Source organism: Martes martes, assembly GCF_963455335.1.
Source record: "Martes martes genome assembly, chromosome: 12".
Classification (NCBI taxonomy): domain Eukaryota; kingdom Metazoa; phylum Chordata; class Mammalia; order Carnivora; family Mustelidae; genus Martes; species Martes martes.
The window spans coordinates 35,003,739-35,027,748 of NC_137900.1; the positions used below are offsets into that span (position 1 = coordinate 35,003,739).

At 40.4% G+C, this 24,010-nt stretch overlaps 1 protein-coding gene across 1 annotated transcript in view; it reads right to left on the bottom strand.

The window, feature by feature from the left end:
* Positions 1-20,988, bottom strand: part of TPD52L3 (TPD52 like 3) — a gene marked incomplete at its 3' end in the record, with an annotated part of 51,758 nt that extends 30,770 nt beyond the window's left edge. The window contains exon 1 of the mRNA XM_080820191.1: positions 20,376-20,988. Coding sequence (XP_080676317.1) covers positions 20,376-20,937 — 562 coding nt within the window. The 5' untranslated portion in view covers positions 20,938-20,988. The remainder of the gene's footprint in view (positions 1-20,375) is intronic.
* Positions 20,989-24,010: the final 3,022 nt, after the last annotated feature.

The window sequence follows — 24,010 nt, forward strand, 5'->3', positions numbered from 1 at the left end:
TATACACGCTTCATGATTCCAACAAGAAGAATCTTTGGGGTTTTTTGTTTGTTTGTTTGTTTGTTTTGTCTGTCTCTTTTTTATTATTAATTATTTTTATTAATATATAATGTATTATTTGCCACAGGGATACAGGTTTGCAAATTGTCAGGCTTATGCACTTCACAACACTAACCACATCACATACCCTTCCCAATGTCCATAACCGAACCACCCTCTCCACACACACCCACCCCGCAGCAAACCTCACTTTGTATTCAAACGTCCAGTCTGCCATGTACAAGCTGCAGAGACTTGGGCAAGTTTCTTAATCTTCCTGCCTTAATTTTTCTCACTTATGAAATTTCTTCCTTAAGGGTCTTTGGTGAGTATTAAAGAAGATAATAGATGTAAAGTCCTTAGAACAGCATTCAAATAAATGCATAATATGAAGGTTTCCAGGACTGTGCTCAGGCTTATGAAAGCTCCTTAAATATTTGTAGGATATTTTTTACTTTTTTCTTTTTTTAAAAAGATGTGCCAAGATTTTATTTTTTCAAAAGGAATAAATAATATTCTATAATTCAAAACGATTATGTACAATATCAAATTGACTGCCACCAAGAAGAGCATTGCCCCTTCAAGAGGAGGAGGTACTTAAGCCTATTCATTATATTTCTAAGTTCTTTTTTAAAAAATTATTTATTTATTTAATTATTTTTATTAGCATATAATGCATTATTTGTCCCAGGGGTACAGGTCTGTGAATCATCAGGCTTACACATTTCACAGCACTCACCGTAGCACATACCCTCCCCAATGTCCATAACCCAACCACCCTCTCCCTACCCCCGCACCCCCCACCAACCCTCAGTTTGTTTTGTGAGATTAAGAGTGCCTTATGGTTTGTCTCCCTCCCGATCCCATCTTGTTTCATTTTCCTTCCTAGCCCCCAACCCCCCCACCATGCCTCTCAAATTCCTCATATCAGAGATATTATATGATAATTGTCCTTCTCTGATTGACTTATTTTGCTCAGCATCCATGTCATTGCAAATGGCAAGATTTCATTTCTTTTGATGGCTGCATAGTATTCCATTGTGTGTGTGTGTGTGTGTGTGTGTGTGTGTGTGTGTGTGTGCAACATCTTCTTTATCCATTTGTCTGTTGATGGACATGTAGGTTCTTTCCATAGTTTGGCTATTGTGGACATTGCTGCTATAAACATTCAGGTGCACGTGCCCCTTCTGATCACTGCATTTGTATCTTTAGGGTAAATACCCAGTAGTGCGATTGCTGGGTCATAGGGTAGCTCTATTTTCAACTTTCTGAGGAACCTCCGTGCTGTTTTCTGGAGTGGCTGCACCAGTTTGCATTCCCACCTACAGTGTAGGAGGGTTCCCCTTTCTCCACATCCTCGCCGACATCTGTCATTTCCTGACTTGTTAATTTTAGTCATTCTGACTGGTGTGAGGTGGTAACTCATTGTGGTTTTGATTTGTATTTCCCTGATGCCGAGTGATGTGGAGCACTTTTTTGCATATCTGTTGGCCATCTGGATGTCTTCTTTGCAGAAATGTCTGTTCATGTCTTCTGCCCATTTCTTGATTGGATTACTTGTTCTTTGGGTGTTGAGTTTGATAAGTTCTTTATAGATTTTGGATATTAGCCCTTTATCTGATACGTCATTTGCGAATATCTTCTCCCATTCTGTCAGTTGTCTTTTGGTTTTGTTGATTGTTTCCTTTGCTGTGCAAAAGCTTTTGATCTTGATGAAGTCCCAATAGTTCATTTTTTGCCCTTGTTTCCCTTGTCTTTGGCGATGTTGCTGGGAAGCAGTTGTTGTGGCTGAGGTTGAAGAGGTTGCTGCCTGTGTTTTCCTCAAAGATTTTGATGGAGGGGCGCCTGGGTGGCTCAGTGGGTTAAAGCCTCTGCCTTCGGCTCAGGTCATGATCCCAGGGTCCTGGGATCGAGTCCCACATCGGGCTCTCTGCTCAGCGGTGAGCTTGCTTCCCTTCCTCTCTCTCTGCCTGCCTCTCTGCCTACCTGTGATCTCTGTCTGTCAAATTAAATAAAATCTTAAAAAAAAAAAAAAAGATTTTGATGGAGAGGCGCCTGCGTGGCTCAGTGGGTTAAGCCTCTGCTTTTGGCTCAGGTCATGATCTCAGGGTCCTGGGATTGAGCCCCACATGGGGCTCTCTGCTCGGTGGGGAGCCTGCTTCCCCCTCTCTGCCTGCCTCCCTGCCTACTTGTGATTTCTCTCTCTGTCAAATAAATAAATAAAATCTTTTTTTAAAAAATGGATTTTGATGGATTCCTGTCTCACATTGAGGTCTTCCATCCATTTTGAGTCTATTTTTGTGTGTGGTGTAAGGAAATGGTCCAGTTTCATTCTTCTGCATGTGGCTGTCCAGTTTTCCCAACAGCATTTGTTGAAGAGACTGTCTTTTTTCCATTGGACATTCTTTCCTGCTTTGTCAAAGATTAGTTGACCATAGAGTTGAGGCTCTATATCTGGGCTCTCTATTCTGTTTCATTGATCTATGTGTCTGTTTTTGTGCCAGTACCATACTGTCTTGATGATTACAGCTTTGTAATAGAGCTTGAAATCTGGAACTGTGATACCACCAGCTTTGGCTTTCTTTTTCAACATTCCTCTGGCTATTCGGGGTCTTTTCTGGTTCCACATAAGTTTTAGGATTATTTGTTCCATTTCTTTGAAAAAAAATTGATGATATTTTGATAGGGATTGCATTAAATGTGTAGATTGCTTTAGGTAGCATAGACATTTTCACGATATTTGTTCTCCCAATCCATGAGCATGGAACGTCTTCCCATTTCTTTGTGTCTTCCTCCATTTCTTTCATGAGTACTTTATAGTTTTCTGAGTACAGATTCTTTGCCTCTTTGGTTAGGTTTATTCCTAGGATTCTTATGGTTTTGGGTGCAACTGTAAATGGGATTGACTCCTTAATTTCTCTTCCTTCTGTCTTGCTGTTGGTGTATAGAAATGCAACTGATTTCTGTGCATTGATTTTATATCCTGACACCTTACTGAATTCCTGTATGTGTTCTAATGGTTTTGGAGTGGAGTCTTTTGGATTTTCCACATAAAGTATCATATCATCTGCAAAGAGTGAGAGTTTGACTTCTTCTTTGCCAATTCGGATGCCTGTTATTTCTTTTTGTTGTCTGATTGTTGAGGCTAGGACTTCTAGTACTATGTTGAATAACAGTGGTGATAGTGGACATCCCTGCTGTGTTCCTGACCTTAGGGGAAAAGCTCTAAGTTTTTCCCCATTGAGAATGATTTCACTGTGAGTTTTTCATAGATGGCTTTGATGATATTGAGGTATGTGCCCTCCATCCCTACACCTTGAGGAGTTTTGATCATGAAAGGATGCTGTCCTTTGCCAAATGCTTCTTCAGCATCTATTGAGAGTATCATATGATTTTTGTTCTTTCTTTTATTAATGTATTGTATCACATTGATTGATTTGTGGATGATGAACCAGCCTTGCAGCCCAGGAATAAATCCCACTTGGTTGTGGTGAATAATCCTTTTAATGTACTCTTGGATCCTATCGGCTAGTAGTTTGGTGAAAATTTTCGCATCTGTGTTCATCAAGGATATTAGTTGGTCTGTAATTCTCCTTTTTGATGGAGTCTTTGTCTGATTTGGGGATCAAGGTAATGCTGGCCTCATAAAATGAGTTTGGAAGTTTTCCTTCAAATTCTACTTTTAGGAACAGTTTCAGGAGAATAGGTATTAATTCTTCTTTAAATGTTTGGTAGAATTCCCCTGGGAAGCCATCTGGCCCTGGGCTCTTGTTTGTTGGGAGATTTTTTGATGACTACTTCAATCTCCTTACTGGTTATGGTCTGTTCAGGTTTTCTATTTCTTCCTGGTTCAGTTTCAGTAGTTTATATGTCTCTAGGAATGCATCCATTTCTTCCGGACTGTCAACTTTGACGGCACATAGTGGCTCATAATATGTTCTTATAATTGTTTGTATTTCTTTGGTGTTGGTTGTGATCTCTCCTCTTTCATTCATGATTTTATTTATTTGGGTCCTTTCTCTTTTCTTTTTGAGAAGTCTGGCCAAGGGTTTATCAATCTTATTAATTCTTTCAAAGAACCAGCTCCTAGTTTCTTTGATCTGTTCTACTGTTCTTTTGGTTTCTATTTCATTGATTTCTGCTCTGATCTTTATTATTTCTCTTCTCCTGCTAGGTTTAGGCTTTCTTTGCTGTTCTTCCTCCAGCTCCTTTAGGTGTAGGGTTAGGTTGTGTACTTGAGACCTTTCTTGTTTCTTGAGAAAGGCTTGTATCGCTATATACTTTCCTCTCAGGACCACCTTTGCTGTGTCCCAAAGATTTTGAACGGTTGTGTTTTCATTTTCACTTGTTTCCATGAATTTTTTCAATTCTTCTTTAATATCCTGGTTGACCCATTCATTCTTTAGTAGGATGCTCTTTAGCCTCCGTGTATTTGAGTTCTTTCCAACTTTCCTCTTGTGATTGAGTTCTAGCTTCAGAGCATTGTGGTCTGAAAATATGCAGGGAATGATCCCGATCTCTTGGTACCGGTTGAGACCTGATTTGTGACCCAGGATGTGATCTATTCTGGAGAATGTTCCATGTGCACTATAGAAGAATGTGTATTCTGTTGCTTTGGGATGGAATGTTCTGAATATATCTGTCATGTCCATCTGGTCCGTGCATCATTTAAAGCCTTTATTTCCTTGTTGATCTTTTGCTTGGATGATCTGTCCATTTCAGGGAGGGGGGAGTTAAGGTCCCCTAGTATTATTGTATTATTGTTGATCTGTTCCTTTGATTTTGTTATTAATTGGTTTATATAGTTGGTTGATCCCATGTTAGGGGCATAGATATTTAAAACTGCTTGATCTTCTTGTTGGACAGACCCTTAAAGTATGACACAGTGTCCTTCCTCATTTCTTATTATAGTCTTTGGCTTTAAATCCGATTTATCTGATACAAGGATTGCCACCCCCAGCTTTCTTTTGATGTCCATTAGCATGGTAAATTTTTTCCCACCCCCTCACTTTAAATCTGGAGGTATCTTTGGGTCTAAAATGAGTTTCTTGTAGACAGCATATTGATGGGTCTTGTTTCTTTTAATCCATTCTGATACCCTGTGTCTTTTGATTGGGGCATTGAGCCCATTTACATTCAGGGTAACTATTGAGAGAAATGAATTTAGTGCCATTGTATTGCCTGTAAGGTGACTGTTACTGTATATTGTCCCTGTTCCTTTCTGGTCTACTACTTTTAGGCTCTCTCTTTGCTTAGAGAGCCCCTTCCAATATTTCCTGGAGGTCTGGTTTGGTGTTTGCAAATTCTTGTAATTTTTGTCTGTCCTGGAAGCTTTTCAGTCTCTCCTTCTATTTTTAATGACAGGCTAGCTGGATATAGTATTCTTGGCTGTATATTTTTCTCATTTGGTGCTCTGAATATACCATGCCAGTTCTTTCTGGCCTGCCAGGTCTCTGTGGATAAGTCTGCTGCCAGTCTAATATTTCTACCATTGTATGTTACAGACTTCTTGTCCCGGGCTTCTTTCAAGGTTTTCTCTTTGTCACTAAGACTTGTAAGTTTTACAACTTAGAAGGGGTGTGGACCTATTTTTGTTGATTTTGAGGGTGGTTCTCTGTGCCTCTTGGATTTTGATGCTTGTTCCCTTTGCCATATTAGGGAAATTCTCTACTATAACTCACTCCAATATACCTTCTCTCCCTTGCTCTCTTTCTTCTTTTTCTGGGATCCCAATTATTCTAATATTGTTTCTTCTTATGATATCACTTATCTCTGGAATTCTCCCTTCGTGGTCCAGTAGTTGTTTTACTCTCTTTTGCTCAGCTTCTTTTTCTCCATCATTTGGTCTTCTACATCACTCATTCTCTCTTCTGCCTCATTTATCCTAGCAGTAAGAGCCTCCACTTTTGATTGTACCTCCTTAATAGCTTTTTTAAATTTCAACTTGGCTAGATTTTAGTTCTTTTATTTCTCCAGAAATGGTTCCTCTAATATCTTCCATGCCTTTTTCAAGCTCAGCTAGCACCTTGAGAATCATCGTTCTGAACTCTAGTTCTGACATATTACCAATGTCTGTATTGATTAGGTCCCAGCTATTGGTACTGCCTCTTGTTCTTTTTCTGTGGTGAGGTTTTCTGCCTCGTCATTTTATCCAGATAAGAATATATGAATGAGAGAAAAAAATACTAAAAAGGTGGCAAAGACCCCAGAAAAATATACACTAACCAAATCAGAAGAGATCCAAAACCAGGCAGAGAAGATTGGGGGAAAAAATTAAAATAAAAAAAGAAGTGTGTGTGTATATATATATGTATATATATATATACACACATACATATATATAATCAGACTGGTGAATAGAACAGAGCCACCCAGTTGATTTTGGGTGTATTCTGGTCTCTTAGAAGAAACTACCTCCCAAAATTTTAAAGAAAGAAAAACATATATATATACAAAAATGAGGGTAAACACAATGAAGGGATAGAATATGGTTGTAAAGATGAAAATTCAAAAAAATTCTAAAAAAGGAAGTGTTAAGATAAGTTGGTTGGAAAAAGAAAAACAAAAGAGGAGGGAGTGTGCTCAGGCTGGAGACTAGAACAAAGCCGTGTGTTAGATTAGGGTATATTTTGATCTATTAGAAGAAATTGTATCCCGAAACTTTTTAGGGAAAAAAAACCCTATATGTATACAAAAGATAAGTCTAAATACAATGAAGGGATAAATATGACTATAACAATGAAGGTTTAAAAAGATTTTTTTTAAGAAAGGTATCATTAAGCTAAACTAATTCAAAAACATTAAAAGAGGAAAGAGGAAAAGTTTTAAAAATAAAATAAAATAATAAAATTTAAGAAAAAATTAACTTTGCAAGACTAAAGGATCATGGGGGGAAAAGCCATGAATTCTATGCATTGCTTTCCTCTAGATCTGGAGTTCTGCTGTTTTCCTAGATCGGTGAGCTTGGTCTTGGCTTGATGTTCTTGCTGATCTTCTGGGGGAGGGGCCTGTTACAGTGATTCTCAATTGTCTTTGCCCAAGGCAGAATTGCACCACCCTTGCCAGGGACCAGGCTAAGTAATCTGCTCAGGTTCACTCTTGGAGCTTTTGTTCCCTGAACGCTTTCCGTAGAGCTTTGGAGGATGGGAATGAAAATGGCGGCCTCCCAATCTCTGGCCCAGAGGAGCCGAGGGCTCGGGGCCCCACTCCTCAGTGTGCCCTCCTCAGTGACATTCCTCAGTGTCAATCCCTCCCATCTCCCTGGTCCCTGGCCACGCTCTAAGCTCACCCAGCCTGTGACTGAGCATTTCTATCTCTGGCACACATCCCTGTTTGAAGTCTCCAAACCCAGCAGATTCCTGCTGCACTGCTCCTCCTGGAGGAGGAAGATGAGTGTCCCTGGATCTGCCACGTGGGTCCCTGCTCAAAGAGCAGTGGCCCAACCGTGCCTTGCATCATGGTTTAAGGTAACCCTGATCTGAAAGCTCACTCTTCGGCTCTGTCTCTGTAGTCTGCTTTCGCACTCCAATACCTGGCAGCTCTGCCACACTCAGACACCCCTGATCTTTCTGTGATCCGTGGTACCTGAGACCACACTGTCCCTGTGAGGGCTCCACTCCCACTTAGCCTCTGGAGCAATGTCCCTCAGTGGAGCAGACTTCTAAAAGTTCTGATTTTGTGCTCCATTGCTCCACCACTTGCTGGGTGCTGGCCCCTCCCCGCATGGTCTATCTTCCCATTGCTTTGGATACACTTCTCTGCACATCCTACCTTTCATAAAGTGGTCATTTTTCTGTTCCTAGAGTTGATGCTCTTCTTCTCTTCTGTCTCCTGTTGAGTTTGTAGGTATTCAGAATGGTTTGATACCTATCTAGCTGAACTCCTGGGACTAGTGATATTTCAGTTTGCTACTCCTCCACTGTCTTGCTTCCTCTCCTATATACTTAAATTCTTTACAATTCCATCTCTCCACCATTCTATTTGCTTCTTTGCCAACTGGTTAATTATGTAGAGAGTGGGATGTCAATATTAAATAGCACTCTAAGTTAAAAAACATTTCTTCATTGATGCCTGGGTGGCTCAGTTGTTACATGTCTGTCTTTGGCTCAAGTTGTGATCCCAGAGTCCTGGGATCGAGTCCCATTTGGGCTCCCTGCTCCATGGGGAGTCTATTTTTCCCTCTATTATTCCATCTGCTTGTGTTCCCTCTCTCACTATCTTTCTCTCTATATAAAATAAAAAAATAAAATATTTTTAAAAAAGTTTCTTAATGTTCTACCTACTCCAACACCCCAATATAGTAATCAGGTTGTTTTGTTTTGTTTTTTTGTTAGTATAACAACTGTAAAAGAACTGTTTTTCCAAATGATTTGCTCACTGAAGATTAAGTGGATTGTTACTATTTTATCACACAGCAAACAACAATTTTTCATTGTTATTGATTTTATTTATTTCAAGGATTTTTAAAATTTATTCACTTGACAAAGAAAGAGAGCATGCACAAGCAAGGGCAACAGCAAACAAAGGGAGAGGGAGAAGCAGGCTCTCTGCTGAGCAAGGAGCTCAATGTGGGGCTCAATCTCAGGACCTGGGATCATGACCTGAGCCAAAGGCAGAAGCTCAACTGACTGAGACACCAGGTGCCCCACTTTATTATTGATTTTAATGGAAACAATGTTCTTAACATCTGTGCCTACAAACCATGAACTTTAAAAATACACATTTTGCAAATGTTTTTTCTTTCCATATGGGGTGACCGTGTCACTCAGTCATTAAGCATCTGCCTTTGGCTCAGGTGATGATCCCTGAGTCCTGGGATCAAACCCACATTGGGGTCCCTACTGGGTGGGAAGCCTGCTTCACCCTCTCCCACTCCCCCTGCTTGCGTTCCTTCTCTCACTGTGTCTCTGTCAAATAAATAAAGTCTTAAAAAATGTTTTTTCTTTCCATAAGATCATTTCAGAACAACTACAGTTATTACACCACTATAAAAATCTTTTGAATAATTGTGATAATTATGAATGAACTATATACAACAAAATAAACCAACCTTCCAAATTGTAAATGTGCTGTGGTCCTTTTAGGAAGCACATCATCAATTTGGCCTTACTCATCACCACTGTTTCAAACATAATGTTACTTTTGAAAAATATGGATAGCTAGATTTGATAGGCAGATTAGATAGGTCATAGATACAAACAATTATATGTATACGGGTGATCACTTGATAAAATACACAGACATGCAACCTGCTGAAATGTTCATTTTTATGTAAGGTAATAAAAATCTAAGGAACATAAAACTCATTAGGTTACCTTATGTTTATGGATGTAGGGCAGGGATGATTAAATCTAGCTTTTCAGTCTGAAATGCAAGATTGAGATGTCATATCCACTAAATGAACTGATCAGTAATATTTGATTTGCATGCCAACAATCCAGCACAAACACCTTTAAACTCCAGTTAAACATCTTAACTAGGGATAAAGAAAAGATGGTCTCCCCAGATGGAAACTGACACTGTAAGGAATCTATACTGCAATTTAAGAAAAAAAATTTAAACAATTAAAAAAGGGATCTGAATTAAAAATAACACACAAGATTTCATTTGTTTACATCTCTGTAGAAGGAGGCTGTTACAGGCAAGAGAAAGGAGTCAGTGATTCAAAAACTGTAAATTGTGTTCTTTCAAAACAATAAAATTTAATGCTAAAGCAGTTATAATCAATGGCTGTAAAGCATTTGTTGGAAAATATTTTTCCATTAATATTGTTTAGTTCCTGGCACATGTAGCAATAAATAAATTACAAACAATAAATATGGCATCAGTGGATATGCATTCACAAAAAATAAAGTTGTTGTTGTTACAAAAGGCAATTGTATACTAAATGTCACAATCTGTTTAGAGATAACATCACGTCCTCAGCCTGAAAAAATACTGAAGAACAGTTTTGACCCCATTAGATAAAAATACAATTACAAGTGTAATGCTTTCAGGAAAAGTTCAAGACATAACAGGACTTTGGCAAGGTTTAAGACTGTGTGAATTTAAACAATCACCACAAAGGCAGAGAATTTCCATTAGTTTAACATCAGCACCACCAACAAGACATCTAAAACTTTCTCTCAAGAAATAGGACAGGTGTTAAAAATGAACTGAAGGAGTTTAGGAACGGGGTGTGCAGAGAGCAAGAAAAAAAGGGAGGAAAAGCAATGAAGAGATTTTAAAAAAATCCTTCAAATGCCAAAACACATGTTCTAATCCTTACAAAAGGGTATGGCTGCTTTTGGATCTTGCCCCAAAATTTTTCTGGACAATTGCAACTAACAAGATACGTGTGTGTGTGTGTGTGTGTGTGTGTGTGTGTGTGTGTGTGTGTGTTTGCGTGCGTGTGTGTATGTATATATAAAACCTCTTGCCTTAAAACTCCATTTCCATCTGATTGGTCTCAGTTTTCTTTTTAAAATGCATTTGATCCATTCTGTGGTTAACAGGGTTTGTGTTAGTGTTTGTCCTCATGGGTACCATTAAAATTAGCCAGGGTTGTGGCTGTTGCTAATTTGAACTGCTGAAGGAGTTTTAGTGGTATTTTACCATTATTTTACAAGTTATAGCTTGTAGATTCATAGCCTGAACTTCCAGCAGGGGAGGAATCTGACCCTTGAGATTCAGGAAACTTGATGTGCTTTCACAGAGGGCTTGGCTGCATGTAGGACTTGTTGCACAGTTTGCAGACTTATCTGAAGTGTGCAAATGCATGTGCTTCTTGTGGTCACTGCTCTTGACAAATCATCTGTCACAGCCTTCAAATTCACATTTGAAAGATTTCTCACCTATGTGAGAGGTTCTATTGTGGATCTTGAGGTTCTTGGAGTGGGCAAAGATATTCCTGCAGCCTGGGTTAGGGACATAGGAAGTGCTTCTGGCCCATATGAACTCAAATGTTGTTGCCTAGTTTGTACTTTGCCTCGAAGGACTTGTCCTTGGGAGGGCACTCTTCCCAGTAGCAGATATGGTTGCTCTGCTCCAGGACCCCCACATGCTCCATGGTGACATGTCTCATCAGCTCCAGCATGTTGCTGAAGGTCATGTCACAACTCTTCTTGGGTCAGCTCAGCTGAGCCTCCTGGATCCACTTGCATGACACCATAGGACATTTCATATATGTAAAAATGTTACCAAATCATCACATGGAAAAACCTGTTTCATCTCCTGCTATTTTCAAATGATGTTTCCCCCATGCCCCAGCAGGAAAAAAAAAAAAACTTGCAAGCAGGAATATTTCCATGTACTAGAAGTTGATTGCTTTGTTTTGCTAAGGGCCCCCCAAAAGGATAAATATGATTTGGTGGCTAGCTTGATATAAACAATGAGCTATAGCTAATATAGTAATGGCATCTGTTCAGAGCTAGCTAAACTTCCAATTTTACTAAGAAGATTGCATGAGTCATTTCTCCCTGCCCTCCTTCTCTTACATGCACACACACACACACACACACATACACACACACATGCATATATACTCACAATTGTACTAAAGCAACTAAAATAAAATGTAGCTTAGAAACCTGAATTTAGATGAACTTAATTCTCTGAGCTTCAGTGAAGAACTGTGCTTTATTTTTAAATTATTATACATTATTATTAATTATTACTATTATTATTAATATATAATGTATTATTTGTTTCAGGGGTACAGGCTTGTGATTCATCAGTCTTACACAATATACAGTTCTTACACATGCCCTCCCCAATGTCCATCACCTAACTTTGCCATCCCTCCCACTCCCCCTCCATTCCAGCAACCCTCAGTCTGATGAAATTAAGAGTCTTTTATGGTTTGTCTCCCTCTCTGGTTTCTTCTTGTTTCATTTTTTCCTCTCTTCCCCTATGACCCTCTGCCTTGTTTTTCAAACTCCACATATCAGTGAGATCATATGATAATTGTCTTTCTCTGACTTATTTCACTTAGCATAATACTCTCTAGTTCCATGCACCTTGCAAATGGCAAGATTCCATTTTTGATGGTTGCATAATATTCCATTATATATATATGTGATTATATATACCACATCTCCTTTATCCATTCATCTGTCAATAGGCATCTGGGGCTCTTTCCATAGTTTGGCTATTGTAGACTCTGTTGCTACAAACATTGGGGTCAAGTGACCCTTCAGATTACTATATTTGTACATTTGGGGTAAATACCCAGTAGTGCAATTGCTGGGTGGTAGGGTAGCTCTATTTTCAACTTTTTCAGGAACATCTATACTGTTTTTCGGAGTGGCTGCACCAACTTGTATTCCCACCAACAATGTAGGAGGGTTTCCCTTTCTCTGCATCCTCACCAACATCTGTCATTTCCTGACTTGTTAATTTTGGCCATTCTGACTGGTGTGATGTGGGATCTCATTGAGGTTTTGATTTGCATTTTCCTGATGCCGAGCGATGTTGAGCACTTTTTCATTCATCTGGTGGTCATTTGGATGTCTTCTTTGAAATGTAGCAAGAACTGTGTATTGTGTAAGACTGATGAATCACAGACCTGTACCCCTGAAACAAAAAATACAATAACAAATAGTACTAAAATTTTAAAAAAGAAAAAAAGTGAAGTAAGTTATGTGGTATTCAGAATGTATTCTCTATAGAAAGTGCATGATGTATCGTGCTTAGTTATGTTTAACCCATAATCTCTGAAATAGAGTTCCAATGAAATTAATAGGATTTGGCCACATGATGAATGGAATTTTTACAGGGAAGTATGTTTAGGCAGGTGTCCAGCTAAGGATGCCAGGAATGAGAGACTCTTCCCTCTCTCATTATCCCCCCCCTTCTGAGTCTCTGTCACTTAGGGTAGGGAATCTCCCTAGGAGATGATTGGGAGGAGGGTAATGAGGTATGGAGCTGGAGACTCAGTTTGGAGACTAGAAAACAATATGTTGTAAGAAGCTGAGAATTTTTCCTGGCTCAGCTTCAGAGAAGTTCCTGGCGCACTTCCTTTCTTCCCCCTTGTTTTCATCAACTTATTCTAATAATTGATCCTCTTCTTTTCCCTCCATTGCCACAAATAATCTTGTCCTTCAGAGAAAGATTTCTCACTACTGGTTTTGGATCAGAACAAGGAGTTCCCTCTACTTCCCTGGTCCTGAACCAAATACTCTAAGGAGTTAACAACAAAAAATTTCCTTTGACCCTTTTCAGTCTTGCAAATAGGTTCTATAAGTTAAGGTAAAAACCCTAGTTAATGATAAGTGTTTCCACTTAAGGACCTGGTGTGAGGTTTATCCATATTTCAGGGGGAATAATAGATTTAGGCTCTAATGATAAACATTCCATCAAGACACATGGCTGATGGAGGTTTAGAGATGAAGAGCATGATTTGTGTGGCACAATATAGAATAAAATGGCAGTGTGAGTAGTGTCCCCTAATGTCAAAGAGAAACTGTAAGGTAAGGAGGTGGCTAGAAGAAGTGGTGTGTTAGAGTTTCTATTCTGATGGCCTAAATCCACTCCTGCAGAGCCCTCTATGCTTGGTTCAGCTGCTCAGAGACTCTTTAAAGGTAATTCAAGAGACAACATCCAGAAATGAAATCATAACTAAGATGCCATTCAAAAGGGACTAGGGAGAGAGGTGAAACTCAAGTGGCAGGTGATGAGATAGGACAGAGGGAGAAACAAAACCAAAGCAAGAGGTTCCCGATGGGGCCTGGGGAGATTCCCAGGGTGGAGTGATACAAGCACTTGGTTTTCTAGGCCTCTTAAGCTCTAGGAGGGAAAGAAACTTCTGAAGGCACAGAGTAGACTTGTACATCATTCCCCAGATCATCACCAATCTTACTTGAGCAAAAGTGCCAACACAGAAGTGAGAAACCCTGTAAAGCATTCTGGAAGCCAACATCTGAGCAGATGAAGCAAGCAGAAGTAAAAGAGGTAAAAGGTTTAACAGCCAGGTATATGGCAGAGTTAGTTGCTGGCTACCTACATACCTGTAAGTTTTTAGTGGCTTCAGATGCCTCCTTGGTTTGGACCTAGTTTGTCTTTCTGACTCTGACTACTTTGATCTTTTGTTGAGGTTGATATTTGTCACCGTGCTGACCCCATTCTATGTACAGACCAGATTTCACTTATTGGTCCAGCCCTGTTTCCTTCCTGTCCTATGGAATTTGATGAGACATGAGGAGGACCCATTCAGCTCCTATCATTTATTTATCAAGCACTTACTGTGTCCCAGACACTACATTTGATGTTGGGGATATAATAGTGAACAAAATGGACAAAAATATCTTCCCTTATGGAGTTTATATTATAGAAGAAGAGATGGACTGTAAACAACAAGAATATATGATATATATGTTAAAGACAGAAATGGAGATATGGTGGTTAAAATTGTACATAGGGTGGCCAAAAGGGGTGACTTCTGAGTAAAAATGAAAGATATTGTGTTAATCTGGTAGGGCTATCAAAAAGATACCACAGACTGGGCTGTTCAAATAGCAGATATTATTTGCTCACAGTTCTGGAGGTTAGAAATCCAAGGTAAGATGCTGGTAAAGTTGGTTTCTGGTAAGACATTTCTGGATTGCAGATGGCTCTGCCACTTAATAAGTGTAGACTTTAGAGCAAATTACTTTACCTCTTTGAGTCTTGGTTTCCATCTGTAAAGCTGGAATAACAAAAGCGTACATGAAAGAGCTACAGTGAAGGTTAAATGAGTTAAAGCATGGAATGAATTAGCATATTTCCTTGTCCATAGTAGGTGGCATATAGATGTTAGCTCTTATTATTATAGATATTTGCCTTCTCAATATTTGCAAATGACGTATCTGATAAAGGGTTAGTATCCAAAATCTATAAAGAACTTATCAAACTCAAGACCTGAAAAAACAAATAATCCAGTTAAAAAAATGGGCAGAACATATAAACAGACACTTTTCCAAAGAAGACATGGCTAACAGACACATGAATAGATGCTCAACATTACTCATCAATAACATGATGAGCTGCCATTTCCACACCAGTCAGAATAGCTAAAGTTAACAGGTCAGGAAATGACAGATGTTGGCAAGGATGTGGAGAAAACGGAACACTCTCACACTGTTGGTTGGAATGCAAACTGGTACAGCCACTCTGGGGAGTATGGGATTTCCTCAAAAAGTTAAAAATAAAACTACCCTAGGATCCAGCATTTGCACTACTAGGTATTTACCCAAAGGATACAAAAATACAGATTCAAAGTGGTGCATGCATCCTGATGTTTATAGCAGCATTATCAATAATAACCAAACTATGTCTCCATAGCCTAAATGTCCATCGACTGATGAAGAGATAAAGATGTGGTATATATATACAATAGGCTATTACTCAGCCATCCAAAACTGGTATCTTGCCACTTTTGGGTATCTTGCCATTTGTAATAACATGGATGGTGCTAGAGTGTATTATGCTAAGTGAAATATGCCAGTCAGAGAAAGACAAATACCATATCATCTCACTCATATGTGGAATTTAAGGAAGAGAACAGATGAACGCATGGGGGGGGGAGGAGAAAAAAAGAGAGGGAAAAAACCATAAGAGATTCTTAATAATGGAGAACAAACTGAGGGTTGATAGAAGGAGGTGGATGCGAATGGGTGATGTGTATTAAAGAGGACCAAATTACTGATCTCCCTAGTTTTCCCAATGGTTCCAAAGACTGTTTATTTGACCCACAACTTTCTTAGTGGTAATAACTGATTTCTGTTACCTTAAAAATTTAGGTGACTCTTCTCTTTTCTGGCATGGATACACACTTGAGGAGTATCAGGGAGGATTTCTGTGTTGGTTAAGTTTTGACATCACAGCCTAGCTTGTGTCTTGTCTTGGTTAAGTTTTGACATCACAGCCTAGCTTGTGTCTTGCCATCAGCCCTAGCTAGGGGGGTGAGTCTAGGTAGTCACATGGCAATCCTTGGCACATCTCCTTTGGTCTTTCAGTTGATTACCTCTGTGCTTGGATATGTCCTAAAAACAAAAACAGAAATAAAGCCTACATTTGTATGACTGTACAAACCAGTTCCCATCTGACTGAGTCTTTTTTTTTTTTTTTTTTTTTTTAAAAAGATTTTATTTATTTATTTGACAGAGAGAGATCACAAGTAGGCAGAGAGGCAGGCAGAGGGGGAGGGGGAAGTAGACTCCCTGCGGAGCAGAGAGCCCGATGTGGGGCTCGATCCCAGGACCCTGAGATCATGACCTGAGCTGAAGGCAGAGGCTTAACCCACTGAGCCACCCAGGTGCCCCCATCTGACTGAGTCTTATCTCTTAGTTCTAATATTCTAAAAAGAAAGTTTATCTCAGACAAGTCTATGAATTTTTCCTCTAAGTTAGGTAACTATTTCTTCTCCAATTGGCTTCAAGTTATTGGGAGTAGGAGAGAGAAAAAAGGAGAGTATCCTTGGAGAGGTAGCACTATGTTGGATGCATTGCTTTCAAAGCCATGGGTCTGAGGCTGGGTAGCCAGGACTGGGGTGGAGGTAATCAAAACCTTCAACTTCCAGAAGAACCCACTTCTCTTCTTGAGATGGTCAATTATTTAAATGGTAGTAGAAATAAACAGGGAATGAACCTTTTAACTACCTGGTGAACTCTCAGGAATTGCCAGGCATTTTTTACTGGGACCTGCTTAGTAATTTCTGAGAGGTTATCAAGTTGTAGGATAATGTGGTTATACTAGGTGGCCATTATTTGTAAGGCATTCTTCCACTCATCTCTTGGCTTATGTGAATGAGGCTCTGGACACTGGAAGTTGTGGCATCACTGAGTTTCCCACCAAGCCTCTAGTTAGCTGGAATGGGGCATGATCTCAGATCTGATGACTGCATTAAGATTCCAATAGGTATTTTTTTTTCAAGATTTATTTATTTGAGACAGGGTGGGGGAGAGCAGAGGGAGAGAATCCTCAAGCTGATTCCCCACTGAGCATGGAGCCCAACCCAGCACTCGACATCACAACCCATGAGATCACCAGCTGAGCCAAAACCAAGAGCTGGATGCTTAACCGACTGAACCACCCAGGAGCCCCAGCTCCAGTAGTTTTGATAGAGTGGCACTCATTCTTTTTACATTGGAGTTCATGGGCAAGAACTATACTTTCATAGTCCAGATAAAACTGACCTCATACCCTGGCAGAATCAACACATGGCACCCTCTCGTTGATGGGTAAACCATCAAGAACATTGACTATCATTATCAGAAGACCTACAAAGTTATGGACCAGAGGTCACTGCTCACTTCTCTGCAGTCCATGTGAACCATGAGAATAGGTATGTGATATAGTTTCTGTCAAATATGGAGCTGAGAAGTAAAGTATCCTCCAGAAGTTGCTGGTCAATTTCTCTAGGAGTGATGTTAGCAGTTTTCTGTGGGTGTGTATGATGCTAATGTACGAGGGCTTTGTATTCTACTCCCATCCTTCCATTTGCATGTGGAGTGTCATCTGTGAGAATTAGAACTTTCGACCCTTGTCTCCTCCTTCTACCCCAATCCCTACTCTCATATGGGCAATGGAAGACCAAGAAAACAGAGCTTCAGGGAATTTTGTTCCAATATCCCTCCCAACCAGTGGTTCTTAGGAGTTGAGCCAGACCTAAGAATGGGCATCTTTGAAGGTTCACATATTCCAGGAAGTAGAGGAAATTGCATCCTGAAATGGTCAGGTTAAAGTTAAATAGACTGAAGCTTGGCTACAAGATCCAGATAGGGCTAGATGAACAGAAGGGATCAAATTATGAAGATAGATTACAGAATGAGAAGAAGCAACACATGAGAAGAGTAGAACCAAGTAGAAGAAAGGAAGTCTGGAGGAAACCTTTAATCCAGTATCCACGTGTTCATAGAGATAATTTATCTAATGTCCATGACTATTGATGCAGGTATGCTGAAATCCAATAAAAGGACCAAAACAAATGACCAGAGTGATCTATCTAAAACTCATTTGACTTAAGTAACTTCGATGCCTTTCTATTTCCTACAGAATTACTGAGAGCATATAAAACTATTTATGATCTTGCCCCATGCTATTTCTCTACTCTCATCTCTCTCTTGACCCAATGACTTATTGGTATTTCCTGGAACATGCCATTCTATTACATTCCTACATGACTTAGTTTTTTCCGGATATTATCTGGAGTGTTCTACACTTGTCAGTCTGGCAAATTCCTGCTAGTATTCTATGACTTTCTCCCTCTCTGAAATCTTCTCTGAGTCTCTGAAATCTTTCTATCGAGGCAGAGTTGAAACCACTTTCTTCACAGATTTCCCCTATTGAAGCACCTACTGCAGGGAATCATAATGATTTGAGAATCTATTTCTAAAAAGCATGGACCATGCATAATTTCAGTGCTTTCAGAGCTTGGCACCAGGCCTGACACATGGTAGGGTCTTAAATTATCACTTTTTAAAAATGATTTTATTTATTTGAGACAGAGAGTGAGAGAGCACAAGAGCAGGGGGGAAGGAGAGGGACAAATAGAATCCCTTGGGGAGAGGGAGCCCAGTGTGGAGCTCAATCCCAGTACCCTAGGAGCATGACCATGCTAAGGGCAGATACTTAACGTCAGAAATCTGTGGAGGGTTGAGATACACAGGTGATTTTATAGTTTACCAAGTGCTTTTGCGTTTACTGTGGTTTTTGGTTTTGCTTAAAGGAAAACCAAAGGAATAGGGAGGCATTCAAAAATCAACAAAACAGGATCACCTTCTTAGATTGGAGGGACAACCTTTAGGTGGTGGTGACATGTTATAATATATACCGAAGCAAATAAAGGTCCTATCCCCCTGCTGAAAATTAAAAAGACACAGATTTCTATTTCAGGCAATGTGACTGGAGGAGTGAAAGTAGCTGCTTGGTCTGGCATTTTGAAATTGGAAAAGGAATCCCTTCCTTATGCACCCCTCCTCAAATCCCCTGAGGGCTCAAGTTGTATTTCCTTCTCAGTTGGGGTCAGTTTTAAAAGAGGACAGACTTGGGAGTCAAAGACACCAGAGATGTATAAAATCAGTTAGGTACCCTCAGAGGCATAAGGGCCAGCATTACAGGAAATGAGCATTCTGTTTTAAATGTTGTATTGTTGCTTAAGACAGGGGTTTATCTTTCTTGAATTTGGCTATGCTGTTTTGCTTCTAGCCCCTCAGCTGGAGGTAGTAACAAACTAGGAATTGCTGCAGAACAGAGAAGCATTTTTTTTCCTTTTAGGAGGCATGCTGTTGTGGTAGACGCATACTGCTTCAACAGTTAAACTTCCATATATTAAAAGATTAAGAAACACAAGGCAAAGTAAAGTTGCAATTTCAGCTTGAGTCCAAAGTAACAATTCCCTAAATTGAAGCTAAAGTACTTTGCTTAATTAAGAGCTTAAAAAAATCAAGTTTTAAAAGTTATAGTATTATGTAAAAACTAATCTACTAATACTTTTCCTTTCTGAGGGTCTCAGAGGAAAGGCGTGGCCACTCTCCAGACGAGGCCACTCTGGACGAGGCCACTCCCCAGACGAGGCCACTCCAGACGAGGCTGCTCCCCGGACAGGCCGCTCCCCGGACGAGGCTGCTCCCGAAGATGAAGAGGCAATGATGACTATGAGGACAACAGCCCCGATGACGCAGACTCTGCTCCCCATGATGCTGCTCCCGGCGAGGCCGCTCTCCAATGATGCCACTCTGAACAAGGCCACTCTGGACGAGACTGCTCCAGACAAGGCTGCTGCTGACGAGGCTGCTTCCCAGACGAGGCCACTCCCCGGAAGGAGGCTGCTCTGGCAAGCACTCCCGACGACTCTGACAGCTCTTACTGACAGCTCCTACTGACTGCTCTTACAGCTCTCGATGACTCCTACAGCTGACAGCTCTCGACGACTCCAGCGAGACCGCTCTGAGGAGGCTGCTGCTGATGAGGCCACCTCCCAGGCGAGGCCACTCCCCGGAGGGAGGCTGCTCTGGCAAGGCCTCCAGACAGCTCTTACTGCTCCAGTGAGACTGCCTCTACTAGCCTCGCAAACCAACTTTTATAGAGGCACTTTTAGCCGGGCTATACACAGGTAGCCAATGAGATTGCAATACACAAAGAAAACTGCACAGTCATGCTAGATCTGCCAAACACAAAAAAACCTGCTAGGTTACACATGGGTGGCCAATTGAATTTCAATTTACCCTAGTAGATATATGCATGCCCCTCTGATTGGATGTCTTCACCTGGCCTGACCCACCCCTCCATCTAGGCTTTGCAAGGAAGTTCCTCTGGGAGGGGCAGGGTCAATCTAAGTTCACTGCAACAATATGGCTCCCTCTGATTAAGTAAGCCCTTACATTCTCTACTCCTCGGAACCGGATCAACTCCACTCCACTGAACTGGATCATTCCCACTCCTGGAAAGTGGAAGTGGATTGTCCCTACTCCCTGAAGCTAGGAGCGAATCATCTCCACTCCCAGCTGAAGAAGGAAGGCAGTCACTGCTAAGCTCTCTGTCACCCGCAACTCTGGACTTGATTACCCCCATCAGACCTTCAAAAGATATGAATGTGGCTGATTTCTTCATGTCTCCAAGCTTCCTGCAAATGGCAGAACCCATGGTGGACAGGGCAGCTGATGTCTTTTGTTTCATATAAACACTGGAGACTTGAACATCATGCCAGCCTTTGGACAGATTCTGCCTTAGCCCCACCAAGACTATGAGGCCCAGCTTCCCATTGAGCTCCATGCAACATCTTTCTTTGGCTGCCAGAGCGTGGCATAGTGTTATAATTTCCTCTTCCAATTTAGTGAGCTCAGATTTGAGCTCCTTTCGTTCAGCCTCTGTGAGATCTTCTGGTTCAGCAGTCAGGTGGGATTCATGTGTGTTTGCTGAGGTTACTGTCATGGTGCTCGGCATGGAATGGGAAAGATCTTCATGAAGAGAATCCAGGCCCAGTTCTTGGTACAGAGAGTCATACGCGTAGCCAGCAGAGAAATAATCTTGGCCAACAAGGTTGAAATCTAAACCTGTGGGTCCAACTCTTGGCTGGTGGTGTGGGGCTCTGGGAGTGATGGATCCATATCTTAGGGGTTGGAACAGCCTCCTTGGCGGGTAGTTGGCTGTTCTGACGTTGCTCTGACATGAGAAATGGATGCCTCCACTCAACGGGTCCACTTCCGGGTGGAGGGTAGGGAGTAGGTGGGCAGGGGCAGGGCCTGTCCCTGCTGGCTTGGTGGTGAGGAGGTGGGATTTCCAGACCAAAGGCAGCTGGAGAAGGAACCCTGGGCTCAGCTGTAACGACTGCCACACTCTTGGTGGTGTTTCAACGTCACAATGAACATGTGAGGTGGGCAGGGTGCTGCTCATTATGAGAGAGATTATTTTTCCTTCTGCCGCATTAGGGGGTAGGTCTCAGCCTCCAAACAAGTCTGGCTTCTCTAACGGACTTCTTTGCACCTCACCAAGCATTGCCAAACTCTTGAAAATCAGTTTAACCCTTTGTGCTAATTTATAAATTTATTAAAAAGCAGACTACTGTTTTTTTAAAAAATTTAAAAATTTTAAAAATTCAATTAACACAATGTATTATTAGTTTCAGAGGTAGAGGTCAGTGATTTATCAGTCTTATATAATACCCAGTGCTTATTACATCAATGCCTTCCTTAATGTCCTTCACCCTCTTACCCCATCCCCTTATCCCTCTTCCCTCCAGCCACTCTCAGTTTGTTTCCTATGATTAAGAGACTCTTATGGTTTGTCTTCTCCTTTAATTTTGTCTTATTTTATTTTTCTTCTCTTGCCCTATGATCCTCCCTTTTGTTTCTCAAATTCCACATATCAGTTTCTCTGATTGACTTATTTCACTTAGCATAATCTCCTCTAGTTCCATCACCTTGTTGCAGATGGCAAGATTTCATTTTTTTTTGGTGGTACTACTCAGCCACCAAAAAAACGAAATCTTGTCATTTGCAGTGGGTTGGAGAATGAGCCCAGATGTCCATCGACAGATAAATGGATAAAGAAGATGCACTATCTGTTGATGGGACATCTGGACTCTTTCCATAGTTTGGCTATTGTGGGCATTGCTCATATAAACAATGGGATGCAGGTGCCCATTCAGATCACTACATTTGTATCTTTGGGGTAAATCCCTAGTAATGCAGTTGCTTTGTCATAGGATAGCTCTATTTGTAACTTTTTATTTTTAAGATTTTATTTATCAGATAGAGATCACAAGTAGGCAGAGAGGCAGGCAGAGAGAGAGAGAGGAAGGGAAGCAGGCTCCCCGCTGAGCAGAGAGCCTGACGCAGGGCTTGATCCCAGGACCCTGAGATCATGACCCGACCCAAAGGCAGAGGCTTTAACCCACTGAGCCACCCAGGCGCCCCAATTTGTAACTTTTTTTTATTGTGTTATGTTAGTCACCGTAAAATACATCATTAGCTTTTGATGCAGTGTTCCAAGATATTTGTAACTTTTTGAGGAATCTCCATACTGTTTTCCAGAGTCGCTGAATCAGCTTGCATTCCCACCAGCAGTGTAAGTGGGTTCCCCTTTCTCTACCTTCTCGCCAACATCTGTTTTTTTCCTGTCTTATTAATTTTAACCATTCTGACTTGTGTGAGGTGGTATCTCATTATGGTTTTCATTTGTATTTCCCTGATGACAAGTGATGTGGAGCATTTTTTCATATGCCTGTCAGCCATTTGCACATCGTCTTTGAAGAAATATCTGTTCATTTCTTTTGCCCATTTCTTGATTGGATAATTTGTTTTTTGGTGTTGAGTTTGATAAGTTCTTTATAGATTTTGGATACTAGTCCTTTACCTGATAAGACATTTGCAAATATCTTCCATTCTGTTGGTTGTCTTTTGGTTCTGTTGACTGTTTTCTTCACTGTGTAAAAGCTTTTTATTTTGATGATGTCCCTATAGTTCATTTTTGCTCTTGTTTCCCTTGTCTTTGGAGATGTGACAAGAAGTTACTGCAGCTGAGGTCATAGAGGTTGCTGCCTGTGTTCTCCTCTAGGGTGCTGATGGATTCTTGTCTCACATTTCTGTCTTTCATCCATTTTGAATATATTTGTGTGTGTGGTATAAGAAATGGTCTGGTTTCATTCTTCTGCATGTGGCTGTTCAGTTTTCCAACACCGTTTTTTGAAGATACTCTTTTTTTTTTTCCCATTGGATATTCTTTTCTGCTTTGTCAAAGATTAATTGACCATAGAGTTGAGGATTCATTGATCTATGTGTATCTGTTTTTGAGCCAGTAGCATACTGTCTTGATGATTACAGCTTTGTAATAGAGCTTGAAGTCCGAGATTAGGATGCCACTACTTTGGTTTTCTTTTTCAACATTCTTTTGGATATTCAGGGTCTTTTCTTGTTCCATACAAATTTTAGGATTGTTTGTTCCAGCTTGGTGAAAAATGTTGATGGTGTTTTGATAGAGATTGCACTAAATGTGTACCCAGATTGCTCTGGGTAGTATAGATATTTTAACAATATTTGTTCTCCCAATCCATGAGCATGGAATGTTTTTCCATCTTTTTGTGTTTTCCTCAATTTCTTAAATGTTCTATAGTTTTTAGAGTGCAGAGTCTTTGCCTCTTTGGTTAGGTTTATTGCTAGGTATCTCATGGCTTTTGGTACAGTTGTAAATGGGATCAACTCCTTAATTTCTCTTTCTTTTATCTCATTGTTAGTGTGAAGAAATGCAAATGACTTCTGTGCGTTGATTTTATATCCCACCTCTTTGCTGAATTCCTGTATCAGTTCTAGCAATTTTTTGGTAGAGTCTTTTGGGTTTTCAACACAGGGTATTGTGTCATCTGTGAAGAGTGAGAGTTTGACTTCTTCTTTACCACTTCAAGCAAAGACTATTGTACCATGAGAAATTAGGAGAGAAGGAATAAGTCATATGCAAATTGACCATATATGGGTTTTCAATATTGTTGTTGCATTTTTTTTTCCCCAAGCAGCCACTTATG